General features: G+C 42.2%; 1 protein-coding gene across 1 annotated transcript; it reads left to right on the top strand.

Moving 5' to 3' along the window:
• Window positions 1-3294: 3294 nt before the first annotated feature.
• On the top strand, window positions 3295-16722 carry LOC110511964 (pituitary tumor-transforming gene 1 protein-interacting protein). The gene is made up of 7 exons (XM_021592620.3): window positions 3295-3642; window positions 3948-3994; window positions 4668-4776; window positions 8176-8284; window positions 9253-9318; window positions 12674-12720; window positions 16139-16722. The coding sequence occupies exons 1-7, from the start codon at window positions 3528-3530 to the stop codon at window positions 16186-16188; spliced, it is 543 nt and encodes a 180-aa protein (XP_021448295.3). The 5' UTR covers window positions 3295-3527; the 3' UTR covers window positions 16189-16722.
• The last annotated feature ends 1078 nt before the right edge of the window (window positions 16723-17800 follow it).

Genomic DNA, 17800 nt, shown 5'->3' on the forward strand with positions numbered 1-17800 from the left:
ATCAAGATATGTGTTGCATAAGAGTTCTGAATACATAGTGAAACCTTAGATGAGGCAGATTTACAGTTAGCCATCCAGCTATGATAAGACTGGTCAGAGTCCAGTATTCAGAGGGCGAACCAAAAATGAAACAGAGCAACCAAGCATACCTCTTAAAATGAAAACCCCCAAGGTTTCTATATGATACCCAGTAGTGGCACCTTCACCATGGTCCCTGAGGATATGAATGTCTTGTTTGTCTGTATGAATGAACAGTGCACAGTGAGATCTTCTGTCCTCCCTCCTTTACCCCACCCCTCCTACCAGGTTCTCATCAGAACAAGCTGTGCAGGGGAGACGAAGGAAGCGGTCGGAGAACAGTTCATTAACCTGTAGTATTTGCATGAATAACTCTTTTCAACTAGTGTCTGCCACTGTCCTCTCTCTGCCTTCATGCGACAGGCCTAGTCGACTGTGGGCACTGGCAGGTCATTCTTCAACATTTACTCTCTCTATTAATGAGAGAGAGAGAGAGAGAGAGAGATTTCTTTCCATTCTAACAACCAAATTGCATAGATGTAGATTTGTTATGGGGTAGTCCTTTGTCATAAACCTGGTGCAATGTATTGCTGTAAGGTTTTGTATGCAAGACATGAAGGAAATGCACTTAATCATCCCTAGCATAGTGCACTACAACTGTTGATCTGATCCCTGGTGTTGGGAGTGAACATGGGGAATCTGTAAAAGCTACGGAGTGACAGAGATGGGCCACGTCTCCAGTATCTTTCAGATTGGTCTGGTGAACACACCCAGCCATTGGGAGAACCAATCATCCTCTTTGACGGGAGAGAAGGGAAAGGGAGAAAGAATGGGAGGAGAGGCTGTGATTCCAAGTTAGACTCCACTACTCCCACTTTCCCACTTCCTCTGTCCTTTCTCTCTCTCATACACGCAAATACACACCAACCACCCCCAAACTCCTCTCTGCTCATGTGTGAAATGAGCAAGGGTCTTATCTCTTGGAAACACACCACTGAGCCAGAGGACAGGGAGACAGACAGCTGGATGGGAAGAGAGCAGAAAGGGAAGAGGAATGAGGGAGAGACAGAGAAAGGAAATTAAAGTTTCTCATGGTCTGCACACTGATGACTGGAGAATCTGGTCTGGTACAGACTCTGGAACTCTGGACATTGCCAAGGCTTACTGGCCAGTCTGAAATAACCCTGTTTCGCCCTGCCTACTATTAACGCAGTTAATGCAGTGTTCGTCTTGTATCTAAGGCCTGTCTGGCGAGGTTGTTTTTCTCAACATTATATACATAAATCAGGACTGCGTTATAGTCATTGTGTCCCTGAAATTCTAAAGAAGTGAAAACCTTGTGTGAAATAAAAATAGATTCAGGTCCTCTATTATTGTCACCTTTGATAAAGATGAGCAAAAAAGTATAAAATAAATAATACAAATAGTGAAGTATATTGCTCAAAACAATTGGAAAATTATATTATTTTATACAAATACAATTGCTCAGAGAAAGAGATTTTGTATAACAAGTAATACTAAAAAAAAAATTAAGATAGGGGTCAAAATGATTGGCACCCCTGTTTTCAGTGCACCAGCATCCTACCCATGCGAGGAAAATGACACTGAGCATTTTCCTGAAATGTTTTATGAGACTTGAGAACACATTGGGAGGGATCGTAAAACATTCCTCCATACAGAATGGTCAGATGACATGTTAATAGAGCTCTTTGGCCACACACACCAGTGTGGGTTCGTGGCCCTTGTTAAGGTTGATGGCATCATGAACTTTATCAGGAACCTACCAGGACATTTTTTGCCAAAAAAACTGGTTGCCTCAGCCAGGAGGCTGACACTTGGCCGCAAGTGAAATCTTCTAACAAGACAATAACCCCAAGCACTAATCAAAATCCACAACGAAAATGGTTAATTGACTACAAAATCGAAATTTTGCAATGGCCATCTCAGTCTCCAGATTTCATCCACATTGAAAACCTCCTGAAGAGGCTAGTCCAGGAGAGCCGACAAAGAATATCTATGATATAAAACATTCTAGATCCTCCTGGCTGAGATAACCAGGTTTCTTCATAAAATGTCCTGGTAGGCTACCTCGTAGCAAAATATCCCCTTAACATTAAAGACGCACCACCATATTTTACTGTAGGTATCAGGTACTTTTCTACATGCTTCTGTTTTTCATTGCCCATGAACCCACACTGGTGTGTGGCCAAAGAGTTGTATTTTCATGTCATCTGACTATTCCGTATGTAGGACTGGGCTAAGATCCCTCCCAACATGTTTTCCAATCTAACAAAGCATTTTAGAAAAAGGCTCAGAATATTGAAAACATGGGTGCCAATCATTTTGACCCCTATCTTTTTTAGATTTTTTACAAATTATTTGTCAAACAAAGTCTTTCTCTGAGCAATTGTATTAGTATAAAATAATATATATATATTTTTTTTAATGCATATGGTATAGCTCAGTATTTGAATTATTTATTTTATACACTATATATGGCTGATCTTCATCAAGGATGCCAATAATTATTGACTTGACTGTATAATAATCAGCGATGCATTTCACTCACAGATATAATAAAATCCATCATTATTTATAGGCATTGGAGAGTCTATTCATCAAAACATGTTATTACAAGGCAATTGATAGCTATTAGACACCAATTTACTCTAGAATTAGGCCTGGTTTAAACGATCTAAAGCTTTTTGGCTCTATATATTAAAGCAATTATTTTTTGCCATTGTTGTTAGGGCATCGACCTTGTAGGAATAATGAATGTGGCAGGTGCTAGTTTTGTTCTCTCTACTGTAGCACAGATGAATGTGGCAGGTGATAGTTTTGGTCTCTTTACTGTAGCACATATGTAACCCCAGAACCCTTGCTGTAGATAGCCAGGTTGGAGCTCAAGGACAGCCTTGCATCATTACCACCATGAGTTGGGATTGACATTTAACCTGTTAATTCACCACTGTGGTGAATGCGTGCAAGGTGGGAAGGTCACCCAGATTAGACTCGAATTAGATACATATGACCTTTATCTCTCTCAATTAAATGACATCCAAAAGGCTTTATTGGCATGGAGTCTAACTACAGAGAATCATATTAAATCTGACAACGGAAATGAGATCTCGCCCTTGTGAGGTCTCAATGGGAAACTGTTTTGATAGTTACTCTGACTATTTCTATGACAAATGCAAATCATATTTTATTCCTCTGCAGGTACCAGACTGATGGTGTTGTACCGCAACCTGGTGGATAATGTGAGCACTCTCGCTTGTACTGCGCCCTGCACTGCAGTAGGTGTCAGTATGTTCTTCTTCATCCTTTTGAAAAGTGTATTCTTCTTCATCCTTTTGAAAAGTATCTTCAACCTAGGGGAGAACCTGGAAGTAACTCGTTTGTTTAGATTATTTGCTAGCTTGGTCTTGGCAACTCCAGGAGTTACGTTTTTGCTTGTTTTAGAAAGTGAACGTGTAGCTAGATAGAGTATTTCAACATAGCATCGTAACATGAATAAAACAGAGAGAGGAATCATGAGCTCATTGCTTGTTGTTGTGACTGTAACCTGTGTCCTCGTTAGCCGAGCAGAATGTCTCACTAGTACTACGCCAACGCCATTGAATTGTAAGATACTATTCCTACATTTTTGGCTACGAAATGTATCAACAGCATGATTCAGTGTTGTCATTGCTCGTTTCATTTATTTGTTTGTATTTTGTCACTCGTAAGGTCTCGATGGCTAGCTAGCTAACTAAAACTGAAATGCGTCATCAGCTAACGTTAGCTTGCTGGGTTAGCAAAAATCATAAACTTTGAGTTGGTGTGACATGCACAATTGTAGACAGTATGGCGACTTAGCCTAGTTTTAAGCATGGCACAGCTTAGACTTACTGAATGCAAATAAGAACACACATGTCCTTTCATTTCAGCTTGCAAAGCCTTCTCAACATGTGACTCATGCATTCAAAACCCAAAGGTAAGCAGAATATTATGTAACACTTCCTATTTGTAAAGCGTATACATTATAGCCTTGGCTACTAACTATATATTAGTTAATTTGTACCATTTTGTACAAGGGTCACATCATTGAAAGTAATGTCTGAATCCATTTAAGTTACTCTATAAATAAAGGCAGAGAATTGATAGGGACCTCACCATACGATATTATCACGATACTTCGATGCCGATACGATATATATTGGTGATTCTCATTATTCCATATGTATTGCGATTCGATGTTCCAAACATATTGCTCACCATATGTCTGCTGCAGAGGGACAAGAGAGAGCCATGAGAAAACAAGTTTTGATCAGTCATCTAAATAAAAGTGCTGTAAACAAATTGGCTACCAATTTAAAAAGATGGAGAACACTTTGAAGGAAAAATACTGGAGTTTTGCTGTAGGTTCAGCCAACTAGTTCAAAAGTAATATAGTGATATTGTGAAAACAATGCAATATGATATATTGTCAAAAATAATATATTGATATGTAATTATGAATTCCCCACCCCCAATCACTAATATTAATACATTAAATTATGGACACAGTCAAGGACATGGGTGAAGGCTGGGAATAGGTGATCCTGTGCATATCAACTCTTTGAGAATTGAAGTACTAGGCTAATGATGAGTGTCTTGTCTTTTCTCAGTGCCTGTGGTGCATGACCAACGACACCTGCACAGACTACCCAGTGAGCTACATTCTGCCTCCGCCTGCAGTGTGTAAACTGTCACAGGCACGATGGGGAGTGTGTTGGGGTGAGTGAAATTAAGTTTTACACGATGGGACCTCCCATTAGACGACCTGATGTGGGTGCAGGATTTAGTCCCACCCGAGCAAGAACACACCTGATTGTACTAATCAACTTATTGTTGTGTTCGATTTAGACATGGATTAGTGTAATCAAGTGTGTTAGTGCTTTGCTAGAACAAAAGCCTGCCCTGTACCCACATCAGCCCATGGCGGGCCACATGCTTTGTTGGGTGTCTGTTCAGGTCAATATAGCAACAGTCAGATTAATACATAATACTACATCTGAACTACTGCTGACTAGATGTTTTTTTTGTCGCATTATTCTCTGTAAACCCTAGACACTGCTGTGTGTGTAAAGCCCAGGAGGCAGGGCAGTTTCTGAGATACTGGAAAAGGGCACGCTTGGCACTGACGATCATACCAAGCTCAAAGTCGCTTAGGTCACTTGTTTTTCCCATTGTAACATTCGAACAGTAACGGAATGCCTCTGCCTGTCTGCCTGCGTTATTGTAAGCCACTGCCACGTGACTCACTGTCTGTAGGAGCAATCCATTTTTGTGAACAAGGTGGTGTTCCTAATAATCTGGCTGCTGAGAAAGTATTCACATCCCTTGACTTTTCTACATTTGGTTGTGTTTGTTAAAGGCTGAGAGTTTGTCACTGGCCTACACACAATACCCCATAATGTCAATGTGTAATTATAGTGTTTAACCTGTTTTTTGAATGACCACCTCATCTCGGTACCGCACACATGCACTTATCTGTATGGTCGAGCAGTGACTTTCAAACACAGATTCAACCACAAAAACCAGGGCGATTTTCCAATGCCTCACAAAGAAGGGCACCTATTGGTAGATGGGTCAAAATAAAAAGCAGACATTGAATATCCCTTTTGAACTTGGAAGTTATTAATTACACTTTCGGTGGCGTATCAACATACCCAGTCACTATAAAGAGACAGGAGTCCTTCCTAACTCAGTTGCCTGAGAGGTTGGAAACTGTTCAGTGACTTGAAAACAGTTAGGGTTTAATGGCTGTGATAGGAAAACTGAGGGTGGTTCAACAACATTGTACAGTAGTTACTCCACATACTGTATTGACGGAGTGAAAAGAAGGAAGTCTGTACAGAATAAAAAATATTCCAAAACATGCATTGTGTTTGTAACAAGGCAACAAAGTAATAGTGAAAGAAATAAGGCAAAGCAATTCACGTTTTGCCCTGAATGCAAAGTGTTGTGTTTGGGGCAAACCCAGTACAACACATTAATAGGTACCACTCCATATTTTCAAGCATAGTGGTGGCTGCATCATGTTATGGGTATGCTTGTAATCGTTAAGGCTGGGTCAGTGTTTCAGGATAAAAAAAATAAACAGAATGAAGCTAAGCACAGACAAAATCCTAGAAGAAACCCTGTCTGTCTGTTTCCACCAGACACTAGGATATGAATTCACCTTTCAGCAAGACAATAACCTAAAACACACTGAGTGTAGAAAACATTAAGAACAACACCTTCCTAAAACATTAGGAACAAACCCCGGTTTCCCCTCAGAACAGCCCCAATTAGTCTGTGCATGGACTCTACAAGGTTTCGAAAGTGTTCCACAGGAATGCTGGACCATGTTGACTCGGATACCTCCCACAGATGTCAAGTTGACTGGATGTCCTTTGGCTGATGGACCACCACTCTTGATTCACACAGGAAACTGTTGAGCGTGAAAAGAAAAGAAAAAACAGCAGAGTTGCAATTCTTGACACAAACCGGTAGCCTGGCACCTACTACCATACCCCGTTCAAACGCACTTAAGTCTTTTCTCTTGCCCTTTCTCCATCTGAATGGTGCACATACACAATCCATGTCTCCAATTGTCTCAAGGCTTAAAAAATATTCTTTAACCTGTCTCCTCCCCTTCATCTACACTGATTTGAAGTGGATTTATCAAGTCACATCAATAAGTGATCATAGCTGGTCGGACTATGTATTCCTAATGTTTTATACACTCAGTGTACACTGGAGTTGCTTACCAAGACAACATTGAATGTTCCTGAGTGGCCCAGTTACAGCTTTCACTTAAATCGGCTTAAATCTTATGGCAAGACTTAAATGGCTGTCTAGCAATGATCAACAACCAACTTAACAGAGCTTGAATCATTTTTTAAAAGAATAATGTGCAAATATTGTACAATCCAGGTGTGCAGTATGGAAACATGATTAAAGTGACCAGTGTTCATTGACTATGGACATAAGGCAGCAGTCTGTAAGGTGCAGGGTAGAGTACTTAGTGGTAGCTGGCAAGTAACAGTGACTAAGGTTCAGGGTAGGTTACTGGGCGGAGGCCGGCTAGTGGTGACTATTTGGCAGTCTGATGGCCTGGAGATAGAAGCTGTTTTTCATTCTCTCGATCCCAGCTTTGATGCACCTGTAATATCTCCGCCTTCTAGATGGTAGCGGGGTGAACAGGCTGTGGCTCATTCAGGCCTAGTAGATGTCAGTCAGCCAGCCTGCCCCCTCTGGCTGTTCTGTGTTGATTAGAGCCACCCCACTGACTGATCCACACAAACACACACACACACTGTGGCTGCCTGCTGGAGCTGCCTGCTGGGGTTCTGATCATAGGCCTCTGGGCCACAGATGACAACAGCATGGGGTGTCTGGCTGGTTTCTGAGCATGAGGTTAGATTCCAGGGCTAGATACTAAGGAATAACATACATTCCACAGTGTTATGATCATTTTTATAATAAAAGAAGAGATCTATCTTTTTGTTTTGGAAAAAAATCTCCCTGCCACAATTATTGGCATATTTAATTGAGAATGCAATGTTTTATGACATGAGAATCTGGAAACAACCATCTTTGTCCAAACTAGTTACTAATCAGTTTAAAAAGCCTTCTGAACTTGTGACTGATGCATTCAAAACCTAAAGGTAAGAAGAATATTATGCTACAATTCTTGACCAACATTTCTTTTGTCCAAACCAAATCGAGCAAGTACAAAAATCTTGACACAAAATCCCACTTGTAATTTGAAAAACACACCAGCAGGTGGCAGTATTGTCTTACAAAGGTGCATTGTTGAATTTGTAGTCTGAGTGCCAAAACTGAGCCTTTCATATCGCTCAATCACAGGCTGGTACTGCTCAGGCTTATTAAATAATACTGCATATCTGACTTTCTCAACTAATCAGCATCAGTGCAGTCTGTGCACCCCTCATTTGGATCGGTTTGATTCCTCATGGGTTTATTAGTCATATACCTACATATTGATAGAATAAATGCATAATCACATTAATAATGAAATGTTCTCTTCATCCTTGATAAAGGATAGTGTGTTGTGAAATTCACTTAAAATTAAAATAACTTTGAAGCATGTTATTTGTTCATATCTTGACCTTTTCTCTGTTCCAGTGAACTTCGAGGCCCTGATCATCGCCATGGCAGTGTTAGGCGGGACCATTATCATCAGCATCACAGTCTGTTGCTGCTGCTGCTGTTGCTGCAAGAAACGTCAATCAGGGTAAGACAGGAAGTGATGTCACCAAATTGCCCTGTCTAGCCTAATGTTAAGGCAAACTTGCAAAGAATGGCAAGGGCTTTATCAGTCAGTCTTGTTCATAATCATAGGAAAACCTACACTCTAACCATGTCTTTCAATACCTCAGACTCCTCATAAATGTGCTGATATTCCGCATATCCTTTGTTACATCCAACATCAGATTATTCCATTGCAAATCTCTATTAACATACACAATCCATGTACAGTGGTTCTACCCTTTTATTAAACCAGGTTTGGATGCTGAGCCTGCCCTGCTTGTTATGCAACGCTAGGAGGGAGGAAGAAGAAACTGTCACTACAAAGTGGAATGTTTTAAAACGGCATGTCAATCAAATGCTTGCTGGCCTGACACCCTGATTGACAGCCCTTTAAATGCAGCCGCTCTGTGCATCTCAATCATCTATCCTAACTAAACATGAAGACCGTGAAGATGAAACAACATGTCTGTCCGAAATGAAATTCCACACAGGTTCATATTTCTCACCCAATCATTGGAATGCCTCTGCATATATTGGCATAATGATTTGTTCCATTTTAAGATTACATCCAATTAACAAAGATGACACCTCTCTCGTTTCCCCAGCAGAACCTCTCACCTGTCAGAACCTCTCCCCTTTCCAAGCTCACACAACAACAGCCTCACTTTTTGCGTTAAACACAAGCAGCAGAATGACAGGATACAGGATTCCTTCTTGTTGGCAACATCTATGCAAAGTAAAGAGCAACAGCTGTTCTATTCAACAGATCTTAACAGTGTTATTGTTGACAAGGAATACTAAGTCTCATTTCCACTTGGAGACAAAGTATATCATATAATATACTGTACAAGGACAGTGTGTTATCAGACCAGTCTGTGCTGGTGTGTCTATGTCTGTAGAACGTGATGTTTCAAGGTGATCGTAACGCTGCCTGTGTCTCTGTCTCACCAGACCAGACAGAGATGAGGAGAGGTTTGCCAGGAAGAGAGAGGAGATCAGACAGCGTGCTGATGAACGGTACGGATTCATTAGTTATCGCACCCTCTGCTTCACACGGGCTTTCACACCACTACTAAAGGATGCCCCATTTTATCAACACAATGATTTGTGTGAGCCCACACTGTTAGTTGCTTAGATTTTTGGGGAGGTGCTTGTATCTGTTTCAATTATCGAAACCACTTCCCACAGCTACCTAGTCAGATTCAGAGTTTTCTACTCTGTTGTTGGTGATCATCTATGGAGACGTTCTCTGTCAGGGTTGGGGATTTGAACAGTTGGTGAGCTGTGCCTGCGGCTCTTCAAGCAGCACCGTCCCCAGGAGAAATACTGTGTGTGTGTATCCCCAAACACCAACCGAGAGGATTGTAATCACTGATTCCAGCTCTTAGTCTTCAGCAGCTGCACTTTGATAAGTGTGTGTTGAATATAGAACGTGCCACTACATAGTGTAGTGGTAGAAATGGGATTCTGAGCCACTCTTCCTCCTACACTGAATCACTCCCTGAATCACTCCCTTTACATAAATGTTTCAGCCTTTCTTTACCTTTTTTCCCACCTGTCATCCACCGAGTATTTCTTGATGTGTTGTTTAACGTAGTGAGCAGTCAGTCATGCAGAAAGACAGTCGGTACAGTAAGTTTATCATGTCACGTGCTGCGTGGTGTACTGGGGAGTCTTGGCTCACTGTGTGTTTCTGAATTAAACCAACCTCTGTGAACCTTTGTTCTATCAAACCAGGGAATGTAGAGTATATTCACTCAGTCAGTTCCTGATGTGGATCAAACCACCATAGTGTTAGTGTACTGACCTACATAGACAGTGTTGGTGTTCTGATGGGAACAGAGGACCCAGGCCTGTTTTAGGCACCATGGGAGAGGAGGGAACCTCTAGAGAGTTTACAGCACATCCCCAGAGTCTGCAGAAGGAGAGGTTAGGGCACAGCTAAGAGCTCTGGGCCCTCTGTCATCTGAGCCACAGATGGGGAACATTCTACAGAACAACTAAACAGACATAAGTTACCACATCCCCACCATCCAGACTCCACCGACTTTTACTGTATCTCTATGTTGGGGAATGTCCCATTGAAATACACAGGGTTTATCAAACCAAGGGGTTTTGGGAGGTCTAAGACAGCGTTGGAGAGCGAGTTTAGAAAGACAGAGTGCACTTGAGTTTTTGAGATTGTATTCATCCCTTTCGCTCTTTTTCATTTTCTACCGGTCGCTCACTTGTTGCCTTCGTGCATAGTTATGTGGGAGTCAGTCAGCTGAGCGGGAGGGAGGGAGGTGGGGGAGACAGATGGTGGTCAGGACAGCCTCTGCTCCTCTCTGCCTCTCAGCCTGCCTGCCTCCACTGGTTGCTGCTCCCCAGATCACTACCTGGCATTAAAGAGCCCAGACTGATTTACACTGTCTGTCTTTGTGTGGGACTGCCACTGGGGACCCAGTGAATTTACGTCCCTGGAGGGGCCAACAAAACAATCACAACCCCCTCCCCTCCCTGCCTCCTTTGTGTCCCCCATAAAGTTAGAGCGATGGCTGGGTGGCAGGCTCCTCAGCCTGCCCTGTGCTCGTATTTCACCTACTGCTGGCCATGTCGGTGTAAAACACAGCGTCTTGTTGTTTACGAGCCTCTATCAGGGGCCATGGGGAGGTAAACAATGACACTAAAGCCGCCTTAAATAATGTCAGATGTCTAAAGGCTTAATGCTGCCACTTTAAGGCATGGCAGCTTCGTTCAGCAAGATGGAGGGTGGAGTCAACTTTTGGTTTGTAGAGGACAGATATAGATGCCACTTTTGTTATTGATTGCTTTTGACAACCATATGTCATATCTCCACGACTGCATTCCATTAGTTGACTTGATAAGGTATTTGCAGCTTGGGCAAAGTTCTTCCATTAAGCAGGGCTCCTCTGAGGAGGCTGGGGAGTATGGTGCAGCAACTGTGAAGTGTCACTGGTGAGAAAGCTGAGGTGCTAAAAGCAGCAGTGTGAAACAACATGTAACAAGTTTAGCAGAAACACCCACTGACTGAGTACGTTTACATGCACAATAATAATTGGATATTAAAGTGATTATGGCAGTAGGCCAAGTATGGCAATAGTCATGTAAACACCTTAGTCTGCTTAGCTTAATCAGCATACGGTCTACATCGAAGTAAGCATACGCCGATTATAACACCTGGTTTTCTACGCAATCTCTGGAATTATTAGGGCATGTAAACAGCTTCATCCGTGTTCCATCGGTGTAATTGATCTGCACATGTGCCAGCACCGGTAGCACAAGCCTCCCTCTTATGCACGAGTGACGTGAGTTTGGACAAGTATGCTTTTTACATATAAACTTTATATGTCCTCAGAATCAAATAGTCTTCGAAAAAATAACATGGTCGCTGTGGTAGAATTTGATTTTGTTTGGCGATTTTCTGCATTTATCAAATGTCTCGTTCAGATGTGTCCACGTAAGGATTATTTGGGAAATCGTTCTTCTTGCAAGACATGTCAACGTTTAAAACAAACTATTATATTGATCTGACTATCCTCAATAATCATATGATTGTGTGCATGTAACAGTGCTCACTGACTGGTGGTTTATAAAGTATGAGGCTTGTATTCACAATCTCCTTCATTACCCAGAAGTACTGAGTGAGAAGACTTTATAAATCCTACATTACCCAGAAGTACTGACTGAGAAGACTTTATAAATCCTACATTACCCAGAAGTACTGACTGAGAAGACTTTATAAATCCTACATTACCCAGAAGTACTGACTGAGAAGACTTTATAAATCCTTCATTACCCAGAAGTACTGACTGAGAAGACTTTATAAATCCTACATTACCCAGAAGTACTGACTGAGAATACTTTATAAATCCTACAATACCCAGAAGTACTGACTGAGGAGACTTTATGAATCCTACATTACCCAGAAGTACTGACTGAGAAGACTTTATAAATCCTACATTACCCAGAAGTACTGACTGAGAAGACTTTATAAATCCTACATTACCCAGAAGTACTGACTGAGAAGACTTTATAAATCCTACATTACCCAGAAGTACTGACTGAGAAGACTTTATAAATCCTACATTACCCAGAAGTACTGACTGAGAAGACTTTATAAATCCTACATTACCCAGAAGTACTGACTGAGAAGACTTTATAAATCCTACATTACCCAGAAGTACTGACTGAGAAGACTTTATAAATCCTACATTACCCAGAAGTACTGACTGAGAAGACTTTATAAATCATTTCCTAATGTTCATTATCCTGTGTTCTTCTGTTAGTGCTTTATTACATGTTCCAGTGTTGCTTATTGTCATGTTACTGTGTGATAGAACATGACTAGCGTTGTCCTCTACTCTGACAGGAAGGTGGAGAGGAAGGTGAGGCATGATGACATCCGCAAGAAGTATGGTACGTATCTCCCTCGCTACATGTATAGAAGTTAAATATCATTATTTTAGCAATTTTTTTAGGATCCACATTAACTGTTGCCAAGCATCAGCTACTCTTCCTGGGGTCCACACACAACATGAAACGTGATACAGAACAGCTCAAGGACAGAACTACATAAATGTATACAATGCTATGTCTCAACTTTTTACTAGCAACTTATCGTGAATCTAATATAAACCAAGGACTCCCTCTAACCTCTTATCCAATTAGACCCAAGATACACCTCCTCATATAACCTGACTCAATGACCTTGCTCTTCTTCACATGATATGAAAGTCTTCTGAGACAGTACATTTACAAGCCTCTTACTGTTCTGTGACCTGATGTGCTTAACTTGGGCGTAATGGGATGAGCATTCAGCGTTCATTGTCCTCGATCCATAGGGCCGTCCATTTCCATATTTTCTAGGGTGTTGCTTATTGACTTTCCATCCTCGGTCACGTTAATGCATTATTCAGCGTAGTGAACGTGTCCCAAAGCAAGCCAACGCAGCCCACATATTGGTTACTCTACCTCAAGTCTCTCGGAATCAATTCTAACATGATGCGTCACACTTTGGATGTCAGATACTGGGCATCTCATTACCGTCTGCATGTTAGTACAGGTCAGCACAACACACACAGCTCCCCATGTTGAAACATTGATACAGAAACACAGGTCAACTCGGTCTCAGGTCATATCTTGATTGGGAATACTTTAACAACCCGTAAGGCTTGGTTAGCTGATTTATTCAGAATGCCAGACAGTGGGGGAGCAGAGAGGTGAGGTGACTAGGAATGAACAGCAGTCTGTAGGGCAGAGGGCTCCCTGGGGTGAATAGGAATGATGGGACATATGAGCACTGCAGTCAGTCCCAAGGTTGACTGAAATGCGGGTGCGATTCCCGGACTTCCTGCTTATTCCCTTGTTATTCCAGGAATTATCCAACGGAGGTTTTTTGGAAAATGTAGAAATTTTGGGAAAGTCACTGGCATTTTTCAGTCTATAGGAATTATGGGAGTTATGAGACAAGCCGGGTAGAGTGTCCCTGGGGTCTTGATACTGTGACCTCTGCTCTATGCTAGGCCTCTGACCCTGGGACTGGAGGGGGGGGGGGGTTGTATGAAGACATCTGCTTCTGGTTAAGTGTGAGAGGGGGGTAGCACAACTCTAAAGCTCTCTGAAAAGTGACTAGAGAGCACATAGAAAGACAGGAACCCCCATTGCTCCATATTCCCAGTGAATATTTCTGTTATTGACGCGTTGTGAAGTTTGAGATCTTTCCGTACATTGCCTTCACGTTCTCTAGGTGTGTGTATGTGTTAACATGGTTCTGTACTATTGGTTGCAGTTCCACATCAATTGTGATTTTCTTTATGGACAATATGACAGAGTGATGGATGGTGGTCTCCTTCACATGCCTCCTGCTTACTGAAGTCTATGTACATTAGGGACCGCTTGGCATTTGTCTGCTACTCAAACGAGGTGTGTGTACGAGTAGGTTCTGCTTAATGTCTGAGTGAAGTCAACTCAACGTCTGTTGCATTTCAGGAGGACCAGACTCACAAAGTGTTAATCCTACCTGTGTGTGCCTTTTCACTCAGTCAATTCTCAGAGATTAAACAACACCTAGTGACCTGCACCACATTCCCATCTCGGCAGCCTCTGTACAACCCCTTGGCAGCCTCTGTACAACCCCTTGGCAGCCTCTGTACAACCCCTTGGCAGCCTCTGTACAACCCTTTGGCAGCCTCTGTACAACCCTTTGGCAGCCTCTGTACAACCCCTTGGCAGCCTCTGTACAACCCCTTGGCAGCCTCTGTACAACCCCTTGGCAGCCTCTGTACAACCCCTTGGCAGCCTCTGTACAACCCCTTGGCAGCCTCTGTACAACCCTTTGGCAGCCTCTGTACAACCCCTTGGCAGCCTCTGTACAACCCCTTGGCAGCCTCTGTACAACCCCTTGGCAGCCTCTGTACAACCCCTTGGCAGCCTCTGTACAACCCTTTGGCAGCCTCTGTACAACCCCTTGGCAGCCTCTGTACAACCCCTTGGCAGCCTCTTTCCATTCCTTTGGCAGCCTCTGTACAACCCTTTGGCAGCCTCTGTACAACCCCTTGGCAGCCTCTGTACAACCCTTTGGCAGCCTCTGTACAACCCTTTGGCAGCCTCTGTACAACCCCTTGGCAGCCTCTGTACAACCCCTTGGCAGCCTCTGTACAACCCTTTGGCAGCCTCTGTACAACCCCTTGGCAGCCTCTGTACAACCCTTTGGCAGCCTCTGTACAACCCTTTGGCAGCCTCTGTACAACCCTTTGGCAGCCTCTGGACAACCCTTTGGCAGCCTCTGTACAACCCTTTGGCAGCCTCTGGACAACCCCTAGACAATGTAGCTGTATAGAGTACTACAATGGACATGAACCTTCTTATGATGGGATACATTTTTGCCGTTTTGTCAGGGAGTTGGTCAACCATGGTTTGCCAGTGCTGTGATAAGATATTGTGTAAAATAATGAATTTGAATAATTTATCTGCACTGTATGTTTGTTTGTTAGCTAGCCAGGCCGTTTTAGAGGAATGATTCCATTAGTGTTTTAACTTAACTACCAATTTGCCAACATTCCATTCGTACAATGCAGTCTATCCACATCATACACTGGCTGATATCAGTTGATATTAGACAAGTTGTAAATACAACAAGTACTGATTGTATGGACAACCCTTTGGCAGGGAGTTGGTCAACCATTAGGGCTCCCGAGTGGCGCAGTGGTCTAAGGCGTCACTACAGTCCCTGGTTCGAATCCAGGCTCTATCACATCCGGCCGTGATTGGGAGTCCCATATGGCAGCGCACATTTGGCCCAGCGTCGTCCAGGTTTGGACGGGGTAGGCCGTCAATGTAAATAAGAATTTGTTCTTAACTGACTTGCCTAGTTAAATAAAACAATACAAATATCATATAGTTTTCCACGATAACAAAATATTTGACATTTGTGGTCTGCTTGTTAATATTTTAGAGGCTATTTAAACATAACATTTGTATAAACCCCATGTATTTATAATTCTGACAGTATTTTAGGTAGAACATTTTATTACACAATTTCCGATATCACGTCCCATACATTTTTCCTGCACATGTAAAGTCAGGATTATGCCTCTACTGCCATTAATTCCAATTAGACTCGTTTGGATTTTTCCCTGGCCAATATGGTTGCCATTTTGACCACATTCTGGAACTTTGAGGGTTAATGACTCTAGTAATTTAATAGGATCTCTATGCTCCAGCCAGCCTCTGTACAACCCCTACACAGCCCAGCCATAAACCAACAGCTTCTAATCACTGTTTTTCAATGTTCCCCATCTTTCCTTTTGATTTCTCTCTCTCTTTGTTTTTACAGGTCTTGTCCCTGACTCTGACCACCCATACAGCAAGTTTGAAAATGAGTAAACCAGAAACCTGTGTGAGAGTGAAGAGAAGTTGTTCAGATGGCTCTACTCTGCTCCATCCTTCTTTGGACTGACTATCATCCTGTCCTGCTGACTGTTTTAGCTTCGAGAGCAGAGACACCCTACTCTTGAGAGACACACAAACACCTATATATCAGACCGGTCTATCATCATGATTCATCTAAATCAAACCTTTGCCTATAATTATTAAATGCAGTTTTTATTCATTCATTTTAGGTTTTGAATGAAAACGATTTACAGTTTGAGAAAATGTTACGTTTGTCATACGATTAAGAAGTTTGAGGAAGTCTGTAATATTTCGTTTGCTGTTGGAGACATGGCACTGAGTGGAGCTTCTTAACTTTCTGCACATTCTTTGTATTTTTGTGAAATCTGATTTAAAGAGCCTTTGTTTTAAATTACTGTAATATCTGTGAGTTCGTTTGCGCTTTGTATATATTTCATAAACCAAGAACATAATAATCTATGCTCAATCTGATACATTTCCTAATAAAATGTTTCTTTCAAAGTAAAATGTAAAATTTTAGCGACTTAACAACAAGCCTAAGATCACCATGCGCAATGCCAAGTGTCGTCTGGAGTGGTGTAAAGCTCACCGCCATTGGTCTCTAAAGCAGTGGAAACGCATTCTCTGGAGTGATGAATCACTCACCATCTGGCAGTCTGACAGATGAATCTGGGTTTGGGGGATGCTAGGAGCATGCTATCTACCTGAATGCTTAGTGACAACTTTAAAGTTTGGTGGAGGAATAATGGTCTGGGGCTGTTTTTCATTGTTCATTCTAGGCCCCTTGGTTTCAGTGAAGAGAAATCTTAATGCTACAGCATACAATGACATTCAAGACGATTCTGTGCTTCCAACTTTGTGGCAACAGTTTGGGGGAAGGCCCTTTCCTTTTTCAGCATGATTAATTCCCTCGTGCACAAAGCGAGGACCATACAGAAATGGTTCATCAAGATTGGTGTGGAAGAACTTGAGCCAGGCCTAATCGCCCAACATCAGCGCCCGACCTCACAAATGCTCTTGTGGCTGAATGGAAGCAAGTCCCCGCAGAAATGTTCCAACATCTAGTGGAAAGCCTTCCCAGCAGCAACTCTGTATTAATGCCCATGATTTTGGAATTAGATGTTTGACACCCAGGTGTCCCAGCCTCTCCACCCCTTCTTATTCACATGCCAATCTACCAGATGTCTGGATGGGGTTGCCTGTCCTTATAATGACCTCGTGTTAGCCAATTTACTGCCCTGTATAGCCATTTGACATCTTAATGGCAGCGCTGCTATAGAAAGTTTGGTCATTAAAGGGATACTTCGGGATTTAGGCAATGATGCCCTATATCTACTTCCACTGAGTCAGATGAACTCGTAGATACCATTTTTATGTCTGTGTCCGGTATGAAGGATGTTGGAGGTAGTTTCACTAGCAGATACCCATAGACTTCCAGTCATTGCGCTAATGCTACAATGAACAAAGATAACAACTTTACATGTACGTGTTGGTCTCATGTTTCATGAGCTGAAATAAAAGATCCCAGAAATATTCCATATGCACAAAAAGCTTATTTCTCTTTGTGCACATATTTAGGCAGGTA

The sequence above is a fragment of the Oncorhynchus mykiss genome, chromosome 3 (genome assembly GCF_057628025.1).
Source record: "Oncorhynchus mykiss isolate SJ-2025 chromosome 3, ASM5762802v1, whole genome shotgun sequence".
Classification (NCBI taxonomy): Eukaryota; Metazoa; Chordata; class Actinopteri; order Salmoniformes; family Salmonidae; genus Oncorhynchus; species Oncorhynchus mykiss.